Here is a 23,135-nt window from a genome sequence, read left to right as displayed (position 1 = left end):
GGCTCTCGGGGATGTATAAACCACAATGCCGGCAGTGATGCAAATCAGCAAACCGCGCGACGCTGGCAAAGCCGACTTTGCTCGCGAACGTCTGCAGCTGCCTGCTAGAAACAGTTTTCCCGATTTCGGATAACGTTCGCTCCGCCGCGCGACCTAATCCTATTTACAGCAAGAATATACTGTTACTCGCTGTAACAACATTACAAAGAATTGTTATTGTCGCCGGATGCCACGTTACGAAAAGCAAACCCCCTTGTATCAAGCAACCCTTATCCAGTCCCCTGCACTCTCTTGTCTTGTGTTCTACCTTCTACCACACACCCCTCTGATAGGTAACCCCATCCAATTACCCAAAACGTAGCAACGCGCGCCAGTATCTCGCGAATATCGTCGTTCGCGTAGCATCTTGGAAGTTCGAAAAGTTACGAGGCATTCGCGTAGCGTTATGTTCCTTCATGAGGCAGAACAGGTATCGTACCGCGCATTACTATACATACGTCTTTCGTTGTAAACTGAACGTTGCCAGGGCCAAAGGCAATCAGCTGCTAATTAAAAGACGTTAATTCAAAGCACCGCGTCGAGTTACTTTACGCGAATGTAAGCTACGTTTAGAGATGTCTGATCGATGACAGGGAGTATTCTACTTGTCGACGCGACGTTAAACTCGGAATATTTTAAACTCAACGATGCGACGTTTACAATAACGCGAAGGTTTCGAATAAAATGAAGAAGAAATTGGTAGGGAATAATGTTCGAGTTTTTATTTTTATTCAACATATTAAAATCATTCCCACTTTCTTGTCTAACATAAACACTTTATACAATACAAAGGTTTTGAGAGTCTTTCTTTAACAAGGTAAATTATATTATAGTTTATCGTATCACATAAGTAATAAGGAGCTTTATGTTCACGAAAAGTTTACAAAAGCTACATTATTAAATCGTATTAAGTTTTAATTGTGTATGTATATTAAGTCACTCAAAAGTAGTCTAATTTATGTCGTGTTTGGGCTCATCTTAATCAAGTGCATCCGAAGAATGCGTCAGTACCATTTTTAGAAAGATAACGCGATAACTCAAGCAATATTCGAGTTCAGTTCTAAAACAATACGCTACCCTGGACCCCAAATCTCATGAAAGTTAATCGTGCATTGCTCGTACTATGTCGTCCGTCTCTGTGGCGTTAATATCGTCTCCATCCGAGCGAGTCACGTCCGATATTGACGACTTCCTCCTTAAATCGAGCCGGCCAGCCCCGAAGCATTTCGCGAAGGCCCGTGAAACTGGATTTCTCCCGATACGCGACCCCTAAGTCTTCCATCCCAGACGCATCGTCTTATTTCATGCTGTACCTCGTCCACTCCCCGGAAGAGCGTGCCGCATCGGTGGCCACGGTGTACCCGAGCGGAAGTTGAGGCTCCCGTGTCCACGGCGCGTCGTATTTCCCGAGGGCCATGTCGATGAGGGAGAAACTGCATCTGGAGAACATATCGGCGCAATTCTGGCCCTCGTGGCCCGCTTTATGAGCCCTGCCATACGTATGATGCTCCTCCGGCTCGTACGAGAACAGACGCTTCAAAGGGAACCTGTAACGACCGATGGGATACCATTCAGAAAGGAGTAATTGTGTTTCAGCTTTCCGATATTCTCGAATTTTTCTTTACTCCACTTACGGGGAATTCAGGAACCTCGTGAGATTTATTCGCCAGAGAAACTTACGCAATGAAGCTAGAATTACTTTTTTTTTTTTAAATGCATTCGAGCATAGGTGTTCTAATTAATTATTATCCAAGAATAGGAGGTTCTAACTTTGTATATTATCGTGTTTCACTGTAGGATATAAAATTGTTGAATAGTTTTTTTAAGTGGGCTACAGTATTCTATGTAGTAATAACACCAAAATATTCGAGGGTTATTTGAGGCATATTATGTCACGCATTGAATCCATCAACTCGGCATAATTTCTTGCACGACGAGATTTGGAAGAATGGCCAGGATTACTGTGCATTCCAATAACATATTCTCGAGGGATGTCCTCTTAGCCTTATTTGCCTAATGAAATTCTCCCCTGCTATCCTGGCCAGTTTTATACTCAGCCAAAGCGAGATTATTCTGAAGCCCCATCGATCTTCGCTCGAAGCTCATAAAGAATCACTGCAAAGCGTTTCACTCCGATTTTTATGAAACTTTGTAGGTTTGTTGAGCGATGAAATAAAGGAATACTTACATACATTTTTAACGCAAGTTTGAGGGGTGAAGCTATCCTTCAATGTTTCATCCCCTAATATCTTGATAACTATTACAGATGCAAGAAAGCTCTTTGTAGTATTTGGAGGAAAAATAAATTAATAACAAAGTGCCAATAATAATAAATCACTTTTAAATGTTCTATTTTCGAAAGTTTTATTTGGGTTTTACTAATATTGGATCTCAAATGGATCGTTCTGAAAATCTGCAGAGTTTCATCAAAATTGGGGGAGGAAAGCTGACCTTCGGGGATGTTCTTTAACAATGGAAAATCGAAACGAAAAGAAAGGAACACGCGGACCCTTTCGTCACGACGTCGTTTGAACCTTTCTTTTCTTTATTGTGAACCTTACGTGAGTGATATCCTCATCATCTCTTCGACGAGAGTGTTCCCCTTTGGCATCAGGCGCTGAGAGGCCTCGCAGAGCGCTCGCAGCATGCATGTCCTCCCGTCGAAATTCATCCTGCAAGAACGCAAAGATTAAGAAATAGAACAAATCCACAAGAGTGATAGTTTGCAATTGTCTGAGATCGTTTTGTTTTGCTTTAGCAGCCAACGCGTTAATTTTGAAGAAGCAATGCCTTTTGATCGCACTTTCTTATCAATCGATCCGTAATTTAAAAAAAGAGACACATGAGTAGCATATTTAATTCATTAGCGGTGTAGTGAGAAACGTTTACAACGAGGAAATTTCGTCAGTTCCCTGGTACTCGTTATAACTGAGTTTCACTGTATTTCATAGGGAACTTGTTCCGAAGTTTCAGTACTCGCGTTAAACGTAATACGATTCACGGAACACCCTACGTGTCTCAAGTATTATCGCGAAGCAACGAAGAGGAGAAAGTTCCACGTAAATTATCCAGGAAGACGGATTAATGCATCTCTTTTGCCGTCGAACAGGCGTCCCTTGCACGTGAAAGTTCACGACGGGCGCGTTGCGTTGTTTTCTCATCTACCCGATCCTTCTTCCAGGAAGATTAAAGTCTTCTTTGAGGCGGCGTTTCAAAAATTTTTCAATCATCCACCCAATAATTTCACCCTTGATTTGAGTGGTCGCGGAGAAACGCGGTGCCATCGATTTCAAAGAAAATTTCGCGGTGCTTGGTTGATGTTAACCCGTCTTATTTTCTTTGTATAAACGAGCTGTTCTTGCAATCGCATTAAAACATTATAACATATATAAACTGTTTAATACGACATTAAGAAATATGAAAGCTACTATGATTACTAGACTAGTTTCACTCTACTTACTTTACTAATTAAATAAATATGTTTGTGCTCTGTAAGACCTTAGCAAATGTTTGATTAGGAATCTTATTCGATAGGATCGTCCTTTGGTATTCGTTTTACGACCTCCGACGTAAAGAAAGTACAAGCAAACAATATGAAAGTAACAACTCTGGATACTCTCTTCGTGAAATATCAACGAACATTGGATTTTTATTGAAATACATAATATTTACTTCGGAGGAAGGAGGTCGAGTTCTGTGATCGCCAATCCGAGTAAATGCCTGCTATTAATTCAGAGGGAATTTCTTCGAAGGATAGGACGAAGATTCGGAGGAACGGATCCGAAAAACTGGATGGAGTTAATACCACGTGGATAAGCCCGCGGAGACAATTATCCCTGCGTACTGCTCTCCCATCGTAAAATTATTTTATCTTACGTATTAAAGCTTCTTTTGGATCTCTCGAATCCCATCCGCTACGAGTATCTAAAATTCGTGCACGGTTTTCTTTTAAACATCACATTTCCCACTGTGAAAGGAAATCTGTCAAGTGTTATCATTTATCAATCGAACGTTCTTTTCAAAACATAAAGAATTAATTTAAATTTTAAATCTTTGTAGTAATAAATAATAATTGAAAATGAAGGCTCTCAGTCTGTCTTTTCCATAAAAGAAATACTATTACATTCGATATATTGCTACTCGAAGCCCACGAATTATTTCGTTCGTAAGACTCTGCGTGGCATTTATATTCAACCAATTCTTTATTGGCCATCGTCGACGAAAATAATCAAGCCTCTTGGCGGTGGATATAAATCTGGTTATGGGCAGAGGGAACAAGACAGACGGAGAGAGAGGACCAGAGACCGTTTCCCTCCCATGGCTGTTGGCCCCAGAAACAGATAAATGGTCTGCCAGGCTCGTTCAGAAACAACCCCATCCCCAGCAGCGACTGTTACCTCGCTACTACGGCAACGTACCATGCTGGTTGAGGCGCCACCCTCTGATTCATGCTACCCCTAAGCAGCTCCAGAACCAACCCCTTGCAAACCAGCGTTGCGCTGCGCCACTACCAACGTCTGGAATCAATTTTTGGCCAGCGAAGATGGCGTGCTATTTGTTCTCGTGCACCTTGCGTGCTCTCGGCCAGAGTTGAAAATATTTGAATAATTTAATATTCGAATACTACGAACGATCTCCGACTATAACTAAGTATAATCACTATTTGGATATCGTTATTCAAACAACCGATGCAGACGCATTTTCTTCTTCGTTCTCAGTTGGAGAACAAGAGCCACTGGTATGGAATATTTATTTACATGGAGATAAAATTGTATGTTATCTTCTCGGGACTCTAAAATGTTGAAACAGGGAAATATTCGAATTATTATCTCGACAGAGATACTCAAACAACTCACAAATCTGATAGTGGACTAATTAAAAGGTTTTCCAATGGGAGTGTTAGAGCTTTCAATTGCCATAGCTGCCGTATTAGTGGCATTTTTATTCAGTAGTAGTTTTGAAGTCATCGTAGAAGGATATAGTTGAAATTAAACGCATTATCAACATTCTAGTTCGATGCAAACAACTCACAATTCTGATAGTGGATTGATTAAAGGGTTTTCCAATGGGAGTGTTAGAGCTTTCAATTGCCACAGCTGCCGTATTAGTGGCATTTTTATTCAGTAATAGTTTTGAAGTCATCGTGGAAGGATATAGTTGAAATAAAACGCATTATCGAAATTCTAGTTCGACGCAAGTAACGTTGACAACGTCAATTTGGAATAGCAGTTTGATAACCTGACGCAATGCTTGGGAATTGATAAGTATTACGTAAGTGTGTCATTGGATCAGCCCCATCGGTGGGATCCGGGTTTTCACGAGGAAGTTTATAGGCCGCGGCGGTGTATTTCCCGTTTAGGCGCGTTGCATCCACGGCGAAGACGATGTTACGTTCACCCCCTATCGACGTCTAAGCGCTCGATAGGCCATCGTGCTCGATATCGCCGTCGTCGTCGTCGTCGTATCGCGATACGACGTTTTACGCTAACGCGACCGAAATACATCACCGCAGATGACACGGAAAAAACTGAGACGGTCCGACGGCTCTCCATAAAGGCGGACGACCGCGATCGTTCGATCACGATCGAGACTACTAAAGCTGCCGTAACATTTTATTATCGGGCGTGCCACTCACCCAGGCCGCGCTTCGTGAGAAATTCATTCGTCCCTACGATTTCCAGATAGGGGTTAATAGCCACTCTTGCTCAACGTAAATGGACACTACGTTGAGGATGCTCCACGGAAAATGCAATTTGATCCCGATCTCTTAACTCGTTAAACCGCGAAACATAATCACGCGCGTCTAACAATGTGCTAAGTCCGTTTCGTTGCTCGTTCTCATCCCCCTACGCGTGTTTTCGATCGAATTAAATATGTATTTCACGGTAAGCGTTCGACGATACAATGCACAGAGCCGCGATAAACAATTTAAACCAATTTCAAGACTCCCTTATTTTTGACCACGTATAAATCACAGCAAGAACTTCATTGAGGAAAGAACCTTATATTTTGTCTGATAAGGCACAGATTTTTATTTTACTTGCTTGATAATACACATACTCTTTTTATTAGGTGTACTTAATCGTATAAAAATTACACAAGGGCTGTTTCTATAAGCAAAGAATTTTAGACAACTCGTCTGACCACATATGGATCTGTTTCACTTGTTTGGAAATTCAAACTTGTCCTCTAGTCGCCCAGCTAAATATTGTACTATTCTACTCAACAAAGAACCACGGTTCACTTATTTAAAAATGTATCACTGCAGTAGTCTGACCATATAGTGTGCCTTTCTACTTGACGTATTTAATCCCATAAGAATAGCAAAGAAAAATGTTTTCTACCAAACAGCCTCGTACATTTCATCTAACAATACACGAAGATATTTCACTTATTTAGAAACAGTTCCATTTCAATCAAAAACAGTAATTTGTCTTCCCCGGAAGTCGCAATCGGTTACAGGGTACAGCCTTTATAAGGCAAAATTGCTCGACATCATTCACATTCTACTGACACGTAATACCGCGTTCTCCTTAATCCAGGATTGGTCTTTCTTTCTCTCCCCTTCTACTCAGCCTACTTAATCCGGCAAAAAACGCGCAAGAATTCGTTCTTCGACGGAAGAACCTTGTCGAGCTCGTCCGACAACGGACGAAACCATTTCACTTATCCGGAAACTCGCGCTTTACTCGTCCGACCACAGACCATCTCATTCTCCAATCTACTGGCCAGGCGGTACGTCGCCATTTTCTATTTGATGGATTCTTTGCTTTCTTCGCTGTTACTTGTTTCTAGCAAAGGAATGGTGTTTATTTATCTAACCTATTTTATTCTACTAGGTCGTATCAATAATAAATGCTCGCAAACAAAGTGATACAAAGTATCCAAAACATTTCCTTATCGAATGGACTTTGTCTGGATATAGAGTATTTTAAATTAATATACGCTATCGTGTTAAACTCTTTTCTCCTTCATTCTTTTCGAAACTAGTAATGATAAAATTAATTTCTGACATTGTTCGAACATAAAAGAAAATGTTCTATGGTACGAAAGTGTCATAGCAAATATCATCGTAGATACGAAAATAATCTGAACAAGAACTTACGCATTCATGACTGTTTCCAATTTACTGTAGAGATCCCTACGGTGCCTCCTTTGCAGATAATAATGATTAGGCTTATAATTCTTTCTCCTACTAGTCTTGAAGTAATGTTTCTCGTAGCTGTTCCATCCTGGGTAGTTGACGACATTCTTGTCGATTGCACTGGCCGCGTGACCGGCGTTCTTAATTCCAGGTTTCATTTGATCGTGTCTGAGCTGCAAGAAGGGCTCGAGGGCTGGCTTGCTCTCGTTGGGCAAATCGTACGAAATACCCCAGTTCACGCCCTCCGTGAAAATGTTGTCCGGGGTCAGAGTGTGCACGGTGACGCATAGCGCGATCTGTGGGTAATATACGTATCGAACTTAGATTCGTTTTATAAAATAATAATATTGAAATTTTATGCCTTTTCTATAAATCGATTGATTATTTTATTATTAAATCTCCAGAACATAGTTAGATCTTATATATTTGACGTTTGAGGTTTAAATATAAAGTTAATTTTTTATTGCATCGACTGTTACAAGTGTCGTTTATCTTGTGCATCTGTTTTGTGTATCCTTTTGAATATTTAAATTACAACGATCCGTTATCGCTACATCACAGTTTCTACGTGTCACATGTGGCTTATCTCGAGCCTATGTAAAACACTGTTACCAACAGGTGTGAAGAGATTATACATTCGGTCTTCGACCTGTGCATATGTAAGATGCGATTGTTGTTCATTTAATATTGATCATAATTAATACAGGAGACATAATCTAAAATATGTGTATTATGTGTATTTAATCAAATATATTTGGTACGTGATAATTAAGATATCTTATGTCTCAATTAATTTTTATCGTTTTAAATTTGTTACTTCCATATAAAACATTAAATATGTAAGATCCAACTAATAATCTAAATGAACCTTTATTTGTTATATTTTACTCCCCTAAAAGTTAACAATTTTTAATGACTTGGAAATAATAAAATCCTTTTAGTTTTTAGACTAATATCTAACGTTCCATTCCAGTTTTTATGCCCAAAGCGATAATTTCTTATCTTATTTACAGAAATTAATAATTATCATTGAAGGTTACAACGACACTTTTCTATTCACAGAATGCTTTAAATTCAAATAAATATTTATAGGGATAATACTTAACGCAGCCATTAATTAACATTCTGCGCAACTTTTCGTTCATTCATGCCATTTTGCGCGATTTAAACGCTGCGCGTAGTAACGGAATTTCTGTATCGTTACTCGAGCGAGCAGAGTTCAGATTACAGCTACGCGTCTGTAAACACGAGCGGCGCCCGCGATCTGTAACAATATTCTGCCGCGTATCTGTTTATTGGATCTTTAATATTTTACGCACGACTCGCGATTCAATGCGAAACGTTCAATCAGACACAAATTGTTTCGATCAGGCGCTCGTGAATTTCCATTCCGCGCGATGCTTCGCCCCGATGTACAAATTGTAAATTATTGCTGCTAGTGCATGTTTCGCGATTCATTATAAACGTCGTCCGTTAAACGATTGATTGTAAAAATATCGAATGCTCCTTTTACACGGGAACCTATTATTCACGCGCGACGCGAGTCGTTCCGTTCGCGAATAACAGTAAACGTTTCGCCGTTAATACGATCGTCTATCGATAGACCATTAATATTTTCAAGCTTAGGACATTTTCGTATAACGGAACTCTTTTGAAAAAACACTACAGATTTTATACACTTATATTATTGGGTTAATTTATGAACTACTTTTCTACAAGTGCATAAGATCTATGGTAATAACCCAGACCTAACTCAGACCTCACCCAGACCTAATAGACCGTTAATATTTTCAAGCATAGGACATTTTCGTATAACTCTTTTAAAAAACACTCCAGATTTTATATACTTATATTATTGGGTTAATTTATGAACTACTTTTCTACAAGTGCATAAGATCTATGGTAATAAACCAAACACGAAATTAACAGAAATATATTGAAGATTGGAATCAGTAAGAAAATGATACAATAAAAATTTTTGATTCAAAGGAAAATATGTTGTTAGATACACAAGCAGGATTTGGGAAATAAAGGGAACAATCGACGATGCAAACATTCTGCAACGTCTAGCGAAAAGTGAGGCAGAGGAGAAATAGGGCAAAGTTTTTTACTTTCTTTGCAGACGTTACGACAGCCTTCGACAAAGTGCTAGCAGTAAAGCTATGGCAGGTAATGGCGAAGAAATGGATTAAGAAAAGGCTTGATTGAGGGAACGGAACGAAATAGACGAGGAAACTGAAAATGTAGTTAAAGTAAAGAGACGAAGTGTCCGAAAGGTTTTGGACCATCGATGGTGCAAGGCAAGTTTGCCCAATAAGTTGGATTTCGTTCATTGTGTATACTGGCGCTGAGAAGTTTAGAGTACCCATCGATCTTTAAAGTAAATGAATCCCTTTTTGTTCCTGCACAAACTTTCTACTGAAAATATTTTCTTTACATATTAGCCCTGAAATACATAGTGAGCTTGTGGGTTCTCTGCTAAATTTTTTTTATCGATTTAATTGCAATTATCACGAGGAGTGTTTATTCATTGCCCAATATGAACACTTGAACGCCTCAAAGAATAAAATATTCAAACCTATTTCTCCAATTTTTTAATGAAAACACTTTTTAAACCTGAAACAAATTTGTCAAGACAGTTTCATATAGCAATAAAGAATAAAAATGCACGTAAAAGTAACTTTACAAATTCATGTATATTCATATTAAACGTCCTATGTGTTTTCAATTATAATTAAAAATAGATTCCAACAGTTGTAACTTGTTCTACATGAAACTCGAATAATACTTTTGAAAATATGAATTAATTTTGTTTTCATTTGACGAATAATGCCGTTAAATATAAAAATAATTAAACCAAACAACTTTTCATTTAATCTCCGGAAGTTCACCAGTTGGTGGAGCCCCTGATACAGTGTAAGATGTACAGACGCGTCGCGAATGAAGTTCGTCTCGTAGCCGAAAGGCAAGAAATTACCGGGGAAACTAACTGAACTGTGCTCGTTGGAGAAGTTCTTGCGGAGGTGAAACGCGTGGTATATTACTTACGGAGAATGTTGAGCCTTCGGGAAAGACAACGTAGCGTTTGCGTCGCGACAAGGTAACGTTTCCGTCCGAATCGACCTGATAATCACTCGCGGCGATGCACAATATTAAAAGGAAGAGACAACTTCCGTTCCGATTCATGGTTGTCCTGAAAAGAGAAGGTGAAAAGTTACCTCCCCCGTCTCCTTGAGAAAAATTCTAAAGGCTCCTCGAAGGGGCTGACCTACATCGCGTTACACGCTCGTCATCCTGATGCAACTTTATTAACATTCAAAAGCACGGAAAAGAAGTCGCCGCGGCAAACAAACCGAGAATGATAGAGATGGATAAAGAGCGTCGAGCGTCGGCGTCAAATCAACCGTACCGTCTCTTCCGCGTTTCTGAAACTTTCTCGTTACATAAATCCTCCGCGCCGCGTTTTGTGAGCCCCGGATATTCAACATCAACTGCAGACAACGAAATCCCCCCCCCGAACAGGAAATTTTCATCCGCAGTCGCGACGTTCCATTCTAATTACACGAAACAAAACGATCGAGGGAGGCAATTACGCGGCGCAACGACGCTGTTTCCTCTCGTTTCTTTGCCGTTTAACGAGAATCAAACGAACCAATCTTCCGGAATTCAAGGAAATGCATCCACGTCGGGGCGTATCCGCGTGATATCGCGTTTGCGCGCGACGGTGAAAAGTAGCCTTTTACCTCGGTGGACGTCTCATTAATTCGGACTAGAGGAGCTCGCAATTCTGCCCCAGCCGGTCGACGGGACGTTTCGATGTCGCGGCCGAATTGTTTTATTTGTCCCGCCCGCGGGGGCGAACGCGCGGGAAAGAGGAGCTCTGGCGTGCTCGTGACGGCGGCGAGTTGTAAAGGAATTACCCAACTTCCTGCGAGCAAATCTCGCTGTAATCCGTTGAGAAATTGTTCGACGACTCGGCTGAAATATAAGAGGCGTCGAGGAGGTCCCTGAGTTAGGTAGGAATAGCCCTAAGCTCTGACCACGTGACTCATCGACGACCAACTTCGCCAAGATTGTTGGGGCAGATCCTCCAGAAACAATCGCCAACGAAAGCTCCAAGACCTTCTCGCTTTCTCTTTTTTTTACATCGTGCACTGTGATGATCATTTGCTATAAACTAAAAGAAATATGTTTTTCTCATGGAATTATTCCCCATCTATTTTTACCAAATGTCGTTGGTTACACTGTGTTACTTTTACTTACGAAATAGTTTTTTTTTTAATGTTAACATTGATAGAGATAGAGAGATAGAACATATTGTATAAACAGTATACAATGATACTGTCAATAGTTACTATACAGGGTGTTCGACCCTTTTAAAAATTTTAATGGGAGATTCTAGAGGCCAAAATAAGACGAAAATCAAGGATACTAATTTGTTGATTGAGGCTTAGTTACAAAGTTAAGAATTTTTTTCTCGAAAGTACGTAGGATTTTGGGGGTATGTGTATTAACCAAAAATGATTGTAAATGACCCCTGCAACTGAAAATAATTTTTTCAAAACGATTTGAAATTTGTTAATTTTGTCAAAAACATTTGTCCACCTACTCGAATTTTTTTCTCGAAACTGAGTAGGATTTCGAGGGTATGACTGTTGACCAAAAATGCTTGCAATTGACCCCTGCACCTATAAATAATTTTTCTAAAATGATTTGAATCTTTTCAATTTCACCAAAAAATTTAGGCACCTCGATTTTTCTTAAAAATTCGTTTTTGATTTTTAGTAATTTTGTTTTACGTTCTACAGAAAAGTTGTTTAATACTTTTTTGTAGGTGCCCGTGAGCTCTACTTCAGAAAAAAGATTCATTCAAATATATTCACTATTCTAGGAGTTATAGCCCTTTGAAAATTGAACCATTTTTAGGGGGTTTTTCTTACCTTACGGTCAGGGAACAACTTTCCGAATATTTTTGGATTCTCGAAAATGCGTAGGAATTCGAGGGTATGTCTATTGACCAAAAATGATTGTAATTGACTCCCGCGACTGAAAATAATTTTTCCAGAACGATTTGAAAAATTTTTTTTTCGTCGAAAAATTTCAGAGAAACATGTCAATGTATGGTCAGACACTACATTTTCGATAAGGAATTTTTCTCTCGAAAGTGCACGGATTTCGGGGGTATGTCTATTGACGAAAAATGATTGTAATTGATCCCCGCAACTGAAAATAATTTTTTCATGAATGATTTGAAACTTTTTAATTTAATTTTTTAATAACTTTTTAACGAAGCCTCAATCAACAAATTGATACTTCTGATGTTCGTCTTATTTTGCCTCTAGAATCTCCATTAAAATTTTTCCCAGGGGTGGCCGAACACCCTGTATATAGTTCTTTCCCATTTATTTTTACCAAATGTCGTTGGTTACATTATATTACTTCTATTTACGTAGTAGTTTCTTTTTAAATATTAACACAGATACAGAGATAACACATATAAACACTAAAAATAAGTCAATAATTACTACATACAGAGTGAATCTCGTAACATGACGATTTCAAATAACTCATAAATTATTTGTTGTACGTGAAAGTGTTTCAGATAAAAGTTGCATGGCTTGTAGATGGACAATATACAGTGCTCTAATTGGTTTTACGTTATTTTGCATTTTTTATCAAGATATGAAGGAGAGTTTTAATTTTTTAAATGAAACGGTTAATAGTTTTTCCTGAATTTAGATCAAACATTGAATTCTATACAAAACGAGATTATATTAGAGTCTGAAAAAAATAAATTATCTTCTATTAGAAAATTTCACGTTAATCAACGTGACTATTAGCAGAACGTAGTTGGTATAATGCGTTTTTATGTAGAATTTAATGCTTTATTTATAAATGTGGGAAGAAATATTAACAATATCTTGACAAAGAAACAAAATAACATAAGACCGATTACAGTACCTACTACATGTCACCCTAAAAATCATACAACTTTTATCTGAAACATTTTTCTGTTTAACAATAATTTCTGAATTAATGATTTATGTTACATTGTGTTACTTCTATTTATGTAGTAGTTTATTAGCTTTATCATTTATCATTGTATACTGTTTATAGATACTATCTCTCTATCTCTATCTGCGTTAATATTTAAAAAACAACCTAGTTCGTAAATAGAAGTAACACAATGTAACCAACGACATTTGCTAAAAATAGATGATGAGGAATCCCATAAGAAAAACAAATTTCTTATATATAACAAGTACTATTAGGAAATAAGAGGATGAGAACCAACAAACAAAACGTCGCAAAGGGCAAGCGTAATCGTCCTCGCGATCCATCCGATCCCCTCTGCTTCTTAGGTTCTTGTTTATTATTGGGTAAGTCGATCACCTAGAGGGGATCAGGTAGAGCACGAGGACGATTCCCTTTGCCTCTCCAGTCGTTTAGTTTGTGTGTAGTGCGTCAACATCTCGTCTCTCGATAGTACTAACCGCGTTCAAGGTTGCTTGCTTTCGGTGGTCGGACGGGAACCAGTGTTTTCAGCGTGCCAAGTTTTCGTTCCAATTTATTCAGAAGACCAATCGACGAGCCTAGCACTACGATAATTTCTATAATAATTGCAACAAAATCCAATAATGAACCCGACGTGTAAAACGATTGAAATCGTGGTGAACTACTTGACACGTAATCTGATACACAAGGTGTGATCGACGAGTGTCGAAGACGCTGTAGTTTCGAATACTTGGGAAAACGAGAACTTCTTTACTAACGAACCTAGAACTACGATAATTTCTATAGTAATTGTAACAAAATCCAATAATGAACCCGACGTGTAAAACGATTGAAATCGTGGTGAACTACTTGACACGTAATCTGATACACAAGGTGTGATCGACGAGTGTCGAAGACGCTGTAGTTTCGAATACTTGGGAAAACGAGAACTTCTTTACTAACGAACCTAGAACTACGATAATTTCTATAGTAATTGTAACAAAATCCAATAATGAACCCGACGTGTAAAACGATTGAAATCGTGGTGAACTACTTGACACGTAATCTGATACACAAGGTGTGATCGACGAGTGTCGAAGACGCTGTAGTTTCGAATACTTGGGAAAACGAGAACTTCTTTACTAACGAACCTAGAACTACGATAATTTCTATAGTAATTGCAACAAAATCCAATAATGAACCCGACGTGTAAAACGATTGAAATCGTGGTGAACTATTTGACACGTAATCTGATATATAAGACGCTGTAGTTTCGAATACTTGGGAAAACGAGAACTTCTTTGCTCTTCTTGATACGCGTGTATGAAAGCAGAGTTAAAATGGCGACGGATCGAAGTCCTGGCGATGTATTTCTGACAGTGACAGAATCTCGACGCTGCCGCTCAATTGCGCGGCTAGATTGCATACTTCGGGGAAGACCAGCGATTTTTCAGATCGACATCGATGAACTTGGCAAGAATCGGTGCTAATTCATCCCCGACACCGGTCCCATTGCTCCTTCTATTACCTGTCAACTTACAAATCGACGACATTGGTTTCTCAGAGCGTTTTTCGACGCGAGAACAGGGAAATTGCGCGTTCCTGTGTAATTATGTGTCAAGTCATCGACCACATCTTCCCTTCGACGTAATCAGGTACTCGCCTTGACTCCATTCAATCATCTCTCTCGTGTTCTTGCATTTCACTTCTACCTTTGTTCGGTATTCTTCCTCCCTTCGAGTTCCTTTTTTTTAATTTCTTAAGCGTGCATTTCGATGAGAAACTTTCCCCGTCCCGTGTTCGTCACTCAGGAATCAGAGAAGTTCGGATGCTCTCAAAGACTCGAGTGTCTCAAAGGAGTCGCTAAGAGGCCGCCAAGAATGCCCGTGTTTTGTAATTAAACGCGTTGACTTTAATCGACGAAGTTCAGTCAGAGTTTTACGAAGTTTTCGCGGAATCCTCGCGTTGGTTCTTGTGTCTAAAATTGATAACTTATGTAGTACCTGTTGGGAGTTAGTACGAACGACGTACACGGATTTTAAACGATATTCAATAATCGTGGTTCATGTATCGTTGGAATCTTGCCATTGTTATTATTATTAGAATACAAATTTTAGATTCGAAATTCGTATATATCGTAAAAGGAATTTATTCGTAAATAAAATTGTTCAATTCTGAGCAAATGGATCTTCCATTAAGGAAAGTCCTAACATTAAGAGATTCTCTACATTCTACTCTTTCATTGATCAGTCCACGGAATAAAATCGTGTTTCTAACTGCGTAATTAACGCGACCAGACGTCGACGGTAAAAAGTCGTATAATTTTGTTAGGGAGGACCTCGTTACCGCCTTACCTTTCGCGATCGTGAAAGACATCGTCGAACAAATCGTGCCATTTTCGTGTTTTCTATCCTCCTTTTTGCATTACGACCCTTCTATCGTCGACATTTTTCTTCTGTGATTATCTGCCTTCCGCCATTTCCCTCCTGGTTTTCTTTATTCCGTCGTTTCTGTCTCTTTAAGCCCGCTGTTCCAAGGAATTCCACCTTTGTCGCTGCGAAAAGGATATTGTCGAATTCCTTTAGCTTTCCACTACTACCACTTTCCGTCTTGTCGAGCAAATGTCAATTTTCCATCGCTATTTTCGTCAACGCTTTCGCCTTTGTTTCGTTTTATTACCGCCCTTCTTTTAATATTCTTTTCTGCCTCGCGATTCTATACCGTACTTTATTATATTTTGTCTACTCTTTTGTCGCCTTCGTTCGGTTCTCATTAGTAAGATTATTTTCTGCTTCGGTGTTATATCCAGTGTTTCTCAAACTCCAAACTTTCGGTGTTTGAATTTTAATTTCTTTCAATGCTGCCTTGTGTAACTTTTAATATAGAGTAAATGAAAAGTGATAAATACGTCATAAACACGAAATAATATTGATAAAAGTATACGCGATATTGGATAAACCTAAAGTTCCTTCTTTTACGTTTTTACTACTGACGATAAAATACTTCTTAACGGTTGCTTTTAACAAGAATTAAGTAGGTACCGGGGATAGTAGTTTTTTTATTATACTATGTAATACACATCTATTTTCCCCTCGTTTCTCGTGGGAGTACACGAACCATACTCAATGGTTGGATTATTAATTCATAAATAAACATACATAAACGCAGTATAAATGAAAATTTAATTTCAATGAGATTGACATGTCTCCTTCGTTTTTATTGCAAAACAGTACTTCGCAATGCATTAAAATATCCGACGCTGAATTGTTCAATCACTTACGAATTTTTATTTTATTTTTATTCGTTCGGTTCGTAAAAGCGTCCTGTGGCTGCAACGGAAACGTTTTTTTTTTAGAAAATGAAAAGGAACAAATATTGTATTTTTCATTGGTTCCCGCTGTCGGTATTTTATTCTAAATTGGTGAAGTGAAAATTGCCAACGTCACATTGGGGAAAAAAGTGCGCCGATTTCATCGTTGTTGCGCGGCAGTTCGCCATTTGTTTACTAAAAGCTATTGAAGTAGACAGAATGCGGCGCAATCGAACGAGAAAATCATGAAATCGTACGTAATTCGTGCACCGACCGTACGTCTTTCGACGAAGCTATCAATTAAACTAAATGGACGATAGTTGACCATTCAAGGGATGGTCGATTAAAGCATAATAAATATTTCCACGAACGAAATATGCAATTTATGAAACAGATTAAAATGTTTGCAGAACGAATACAGTTTTAAAATATATTTTATCCGGGAAGTGCGTTGAAACTCTGCCTTTGTTAAGGCCTGCCACGGGAGAACGAAGCTTGAGAAACACTAGGATCGATCGTTAATTCCCGAACGGCGAAAGTATCACCGATTTCGTCCCCCTAAATCGAACCGTTCGCATTCTTTCCCGGATAAAAGAAGGGAAAAAGGAACGGGAAAGCGGCAATGTCGGCCGAGTTCGATAACTTAAACAACGGAATCCAATCGCATGTGCTGTGATTTAAATTTGGACGAGCATGGCGAACGTCAAATCGAATGAAATTCCCGTCTGATCGAATCAGAACACCGTTCCCGTTCCCCGGAATCTCCCCCGGAATCTATTAGACGAGTCAACATAAACGATTGAAATTTCTCGAGTACTTTCCACCCTCGTTCGTTCCGTTCTCGATGTAACTTCCGTACACTGGGAACATCGCGAACGTGATTCCGCAGTTCCTGAAAACTATTTCACATCCAGGGGCAGAAACGTACAAATATTGGCAATACCTTTAACATATTGTATTCCTTTTGTCGGGTCGAGGATTGATTCTCTACAGAGCGCTGTTTCAACAGGAATTCCAAGGTTGAACTTTGTTGAAATCGAGCTATTAATGGTACACGTGACTGGATTAGTTTCGACGAAATAAGCAAAAAGTGAAGCAGAAGTTTGGTTGGAAATCTTTCGACGTACTGTCATGCCGTAGGCCCCCATAGAAATAAGTATTACTCGTAGCGATAAGTTTAGTCATAACTAATATACTAAGTAGATGACTAACTTGTTGACTCCTTTACGGGTAAAAACAAATGCGTCATACGCTTACACCTAACCCGGCTGTACCTAAATCAAAAATTATAAAAAAATTATAAAATTATAAAAATTTAATTTCTCAATGATGCATGTAAAGTTTTTCGTCTGTAACGTATAATATCAAAACATTATGAGCTTAGAATATGCGGCTTCCTGGAAATAGGTCCCAATGTCGCAGATGTTTGAATACAACAAAGAAGAACTGTTCCATACTAAGGTCGAAATGATAGCACACTCTGTTAATATGTTTAGAAATTGCTTAGTAGTTGATGATCTATCAACGAGTAAAGATTACAGTACAATCTTATATAAATTTCTAAGTATGGGACGCGGAAAAAAAGCAAATTCTTGAACTAAAACAGCAACAGTTATCAGTAGCAAAGATATCGAAAGTAATTAGAAGATGTCGTAAAGTAATACACAATGTCTTAAAAAATGTTGAAGATTATGGCAACAAGAAAAATACTGGTCAGCCGTCATCGTTACTCGATAGTGATAAGCGAGCAATTTTGCGTGTAGCTTCCAACTCGCAGTTAACAACGAAGCAAATAATGGATGGAAATCTACTGTTAGTGACAGTGTTTCATCAACACGTACAAGAATTAAAAAATGCAATTGTACGCGAATGGGATACGTTAAGTCAGAATTATATCCAAAAACTATATAAATCGATACCAAATCGTGCAATTGAAATAATAGAAAATAAAGGAGGTTGTACCCATTATTAAATAAGTATACAGGGTATTTCACCTAACTTGACCACCTTAAATATATCGCTTATTTTGTATGATAGAAAAAAAAATCAAGGGGAGAAAGTATTCTGTTCGAAGGCGCCAATACGGTGATGGATCGAATTTTTTTTTCAAGGTCATTTTTTTCGAGATTTCAAGGTCATCGTATTTTTTTTAAATGGGACCACATATTTTCGCTACAACAGTCTTATAGCTTATAAAAAGACGAATCCAACGATGTGCGATATGTTGACCTTCACGTGACCTTTAGCAAAGGAATTATGAAATGTTTGTCAGTAACTTCAGTACGCGTTCGGAGACGGTAAATGAAGGAATTTCAATTTCATTGAAACAGTCTTAAATTAAATGTTTATTTTACAAGGTGTTCAAAATGTGCACCATGAACCTGGATACATTTTTGGAGGCGGTAAATAAATTCTTGCTGAACATTTTTCAGTTGTTCTACAGTAATTGATCTACATGCATGTAGAATCCTTTGTCGCATGTTTTCTGCTGTTGTGGGAATATCATTGTAAACTGTATTTTTTAGGTGCCCCCACAGAAAGAAATCAAGTGGCGTAAGATCCGGCGATCATAAAATCATTTCCACTTTTTCTGCTGTAGTGTACATGATGGAGAATCTTATTACACTGCTATCGATACCGCAACTTGTTGTGTACGTCGCGGCTTTTTGACAACGCGCTATTGACCCGCTTCGGTCATTCCCCTCTTACAATAATAATGCTTGTAAACATACTTCAACCGTTGAAAGGAGAATATGAATATCTATTTATAAGCACCAGAAACAATTACACGGTACACTGTTTCAATGAAATTGAAATTCCTTCATTTACCGTCTCCGAACGCGTACTGAAGTTACTGACAAACATTTCATAATTCCTTTGCTAAAGGTCACGTGAAGGTCAACATATCGCACATCGTTGGATTCGTCTTTTTATAAGCTATAAGACTGTTGTAGCGAAAATATGTGGTCCCATTTAAAAAAAATACGATGACCTTGAAATCTCGAAAAAAATGACCTTGAAAAAAAAATTCGATCCATCACCGTATTGGCGCCTTCGAACAGAATACTTTCTCCCCTTGACATTTTTTTCTATCATACAAAATAAGCGATATATTTAAGGTGGTCAAGTTAGGTGAAATACCCTGTATATGTTTGATAAGTAATTATTGTTAGTTACAATTTATGTTGAATATTATTTTCTTATTGTATATGTGCTATTATTTCGTTCTTAAAATAAAACAATTTTTCTTTGTTACACACTAAACATCATAATATTTTTAATTATTTCCAACGAACCGCATATTCTGAGCTTATAATGTTTCGATATTATATGTCACAAATGTAAAACTTTATATGCGTCATTGAGAAATTAAAGATAGCACACCTGGGCTATCTTTTTGACGAGGAGTGTATCTTTGTTCGAGTGCTTGAACCCTTTCCAATCAAAATCATCCTAATATCGCGACGCCGCAACTATTTGGACGAGTCTGCAGCTTACGACATGACAGTACGAAAGAAATTCATTGGGAGATTATCGGAACGAATTTGTGTAATTTCGATGGTGCTAGATCGTTCGAGAAGAGACAGCTTCGCGGATTCCCCGAATAACCGAGCATTCGTAGTTTTTATTTATCGAATTCGTACGATGAAACGCCCCGTCGACGTCGAAATTATCTCCTCGTCAAGCGGACACGCCAGTCAGCGTGCAACGGGCGTCGTTTATTGCGTCGGGGCGACATTTTGCGCGGCTCGTTTTTCTTTCCGGCCCATTTCGACCGCGTCTCGAAATCGTTTTGGTCCAGCCGAAATTGCTGTCATTTTTATTAACATCGCACTATATTGATGGGAACGATTACTTCATAAGTAATTTCGAAATATTAAAAAGGATATTGATAAGAGGAGTACCCTAAGATTCGTAAATCGGTTTATTATTTATTGATTAATGAGATATGAATTATACTTTCGAACATGGTTTTTATTCAAACTATGGTGCACAAATAAGGAATGAGTGTTTTGTGTAAACTATCTTCCGTTTACGTTTCGTTACTAAAATTTGCAAATAGAAATCCATCAACGTCAGTCAGTTGAAAAATAAATAAAAAAATGTTTTATTTATGAATGACACAAATTTGTGATTCGATGTAATTAATATTCTGGGCATCATATCAGATTCATTTAAAATTCGAAATTAATAAAGCAGGAGTTTTGCGAGGACGCACTATTTTTTACGATTATCGAGACTTCGTTTTATCATGTTTTTCGCGTGCAAAAAGGGGCTGATTTCCGTCGGGTAAATAAATAAATAAATAAAATGTTGGACGATCGATACAGAGTTGACGGCTGTACACGCGACGCCACGTACACGATAACGTTACATCGGATCTTCACGAAGGTTGACGTTCGCTCGACAAGACGCGGAACGGTTGAGAAATTTTCGTGTCGTCCGTGCCTTCCGCGTTGATTTTGATAAATCCTATCCGATCGAGAGCGAGGTTCACTCAATGCGGCGGCTGTTTCGCGCGATCAGGTCGTGAGATCGTGTCGTAGTCTGTACGGATTTTCGTGAACGCGTCTGCCTTCGATCCAGCCTGTCATTGGGAGACTCTGGTCTCAAGGAATTCTCTCTTACAGAATTCTCAGTTTGCCACCATAATATTCCATCTATTTTTGCAATTAAATTGAAACTGCCAAGTTTAAAATTAAAAAAATACCTGAACGTCACGTGGCCAGATCAGACAATGGGGAAATGTATCACTGTTAACAGATTCTAAACTTAACTTTGGAGAACTTGTAAATATTATTTGTTAGCAGTTTATGTTGAATTTAATTCATGAATCTTATTAAAAGAAAAACAAGACTTACTAGTAAACCATGTGTTAAGGTTAACGAAAATTCAAAAAGAAATGGATATTAAATATTCATTTTACAAGATTCATGAAGCTTAATTCACATATTACGTACTTCATGTGATCTTTCATGCAATAAATATCTTTAAAAATTATTTCCTGTATCGATTATCGGAACTTTGTCGCTTCGTTAGATGGAATAATCGTTTTACTGTGCGCTGTTCGCGTCAAATTGTATTCGATCGATGGTTCTTAGTTTCAATTTTTACACGAGTTCGAGGGATGTTTACCGTAGAAAAGGAATAAAGAAACAAACATCGCGAGCTTGGCGGAAGCCGGCGAAGAACAGAAGATCGATGCTCCCGGTGGAAGTATCTTGTAACTCACTTCGGTAAACTCTTTAGGATACAGGAAATTGTTAGTCCGCCGCAGAAGGGCGGCCCGTGAGAGGAGAGGGGGCGAAATGATCGATAGATGACGCCGATACTGCAAAACACGACGGACCTCGAACGGCCGCGGCAGCCCTTTTTGGCGTGAACGATGGCGGGGACGTGATCTCACTTATCGGAGAAACTGTATTACTGTACAGGACCTTCCCTCTTGGCCCTCTTTCTTTCCCCGAAACGAGACCCTCGGTCGTTAAGGGTCCGAAGAAATATAATATTGCGATCGTTTCGTCTCTCATTCGTCCAATTCAATTTACGAGTTTAGCCGGGGACGCCGCGAAAATTTATAACGACGCCAGTCCAGTCGCGATGCCAAAAACCGTGTTCGAAGATGACCATTTTTTTGATCCGTCAGGAAAAGAAAATATTCACGCAACGTGTAAATATTTTGTGCAAATAAAATTCGAAGATTCAGAAATTCCACCCCTAAGAATTATATATAGAAATAGAAATACTATACTTTCGGTGATCTGGGACGATTAAAATTTAAATAACAGATTCTTTTGGTTGAAGAAGGTCAATCTACACGTGATAAGAAAGTTATTATAAACACACCTGAGTAATCCAAACAAAAATTAAATAAACAGAGATTAATCCGTCTATTGTTCCTTAAGAACAGTGCAAATATCAAACACGTATGAACGAGGATTTGTAGTCTATCGCCTGGTGAAAGCTCGTTAAAGTCGAATGGGTAGAAATTAAGCGGTTTGCTTGTCAGCGTCGAGTTTCACGATGTCAAGGGGTATTCGTGGGTCATGGAAGAATTTTCACGGCGCGAGTTAGCAGCGAGAATTTAAATTTTTTCGCGAACCGTCCATTGTCTGAAATACAAGCGCGGTTATGATCGCAAAAAAACCTGCGTTTTAGTGGCATACGGGCGCAAAAACTGACATAATTCCGTCGGATTGTATGGAAATGAATTTACTCACCAGCAGCACTTGCTTCCCAACGAGGTCTTTTCGACGAATGGCACCCGTGGTCCGCGTCAAACGACCGTTATCGTTGCGTTTCGAGCGCGAAACGGGCCATTGTCAAGTTCATTAACGCTTTCCGCGTTCCTTCGCTTCATTTGACGAACAATTAGCAGCCGGCTGGTCGAACGACCGACCGAGCTGTCGCATAAGTGCGCTAAACGCTGTCACCGCTATCGTTGACTCTGTCGGGAGCGTATTTCGCGATGAATTTCGCGTCTACGACGAATATACAGTCGACGACAAAAAGATAACCGTATCTTCAAATTAAATTTATTTATTCAAACAATTTCTACACGTTGCAAAGAAACAAGTGTTTCCTTATTTGTTCGAGTCGATGCAGAAAATAAGAAGTTAAGAATAAAATATTATTTCTAAGAGACTG

The 23,135-nt window shown here is 38.7% G+C and overlaps 1 protein-coding gene across 2 annotated transcripts; it reads right to left on the bottom strand.

Moving 5' to 3' along the window:
- Positions 1 to 757: 757 nt before the first annotated feature.
- LOC122401189 lies at positions 758 to 22,878 on the bottom strand. Of its 2 annotated transcripts, none has more exons than XM_043403165.1 (5): positions 22,709 to 22,878; positions 10,232 to 10,376; positions 7,145 to 7,479; positions 2,601 to 2,711; positions 758 to 1,586 (listed from the first exon to the last, which is right to left on the bottom strand). In XM_043403165.1, the coding sequence occupies exons 2-5, from the start codon at positions 10,367 to 10,369 to the stop codon at positions 1,337 to 1,339; spliced, it is 834 nt and encodes a 277-aa protein (XP_043259100.1). In that variant the 5' UTR covers positions 10,370 to 10,376; positions 22,709 to 22,878; the 3' UTR covers positions 758 to 1,336. The 2 variants fall into 2 exon arrangements, with proteins under 2 accessions (XP_043259100.1, XP_043259101.1); XM_043403166.1 differs by lacking the exon at positions 22,709 to 22,878 and adding an exon at positions 11,104 to 11,296.
- Positions 22,879 to 23,135: the final 257 nt, after the last annotated feature.

The sequence above is a fragment of the Colletes gigas genome, unplaced genomic scaffold (assembly GCF_013123115.1).
Source record: "Colletes gigas isolate AHSC1104 unplaced genomic scaffold, ASM1312311v1 Colletes_gigas_Sc00022, whole genome shotgun sequence".
NCBI lineage: Eukaryota > Metazoa > Arthropoda > Insecta > Hymenoptera > Colletidae > Colletes > Colletes gigas.
This window is presented reverse-complemented; position numbering and strand designations above follow the sequence as displayed.

Coding starts and splice junctions, on each gene's coding strand:
- LOC122401189 (XM_043403165.1), bottom strand. CDS start 10,369: ATGAATCGGAACGGAAGTTGTCTCTTCCTTTTAATATTGTGCATCGCC. Junction 7,480..10,231: donor CCGAAGGCTCAACATTCTCC/GTAAGTAATATA, acceptor TATTACCCACAG/ATCGCGCTATGCGTCACCGT. Junction 2,712..7,144: donor TTGGAAACAGTCATGAATGC/GTAAGTTCTTGT, acceptor GCGTTCTTGCAG/GATGAATTTCGACGGGAGGA.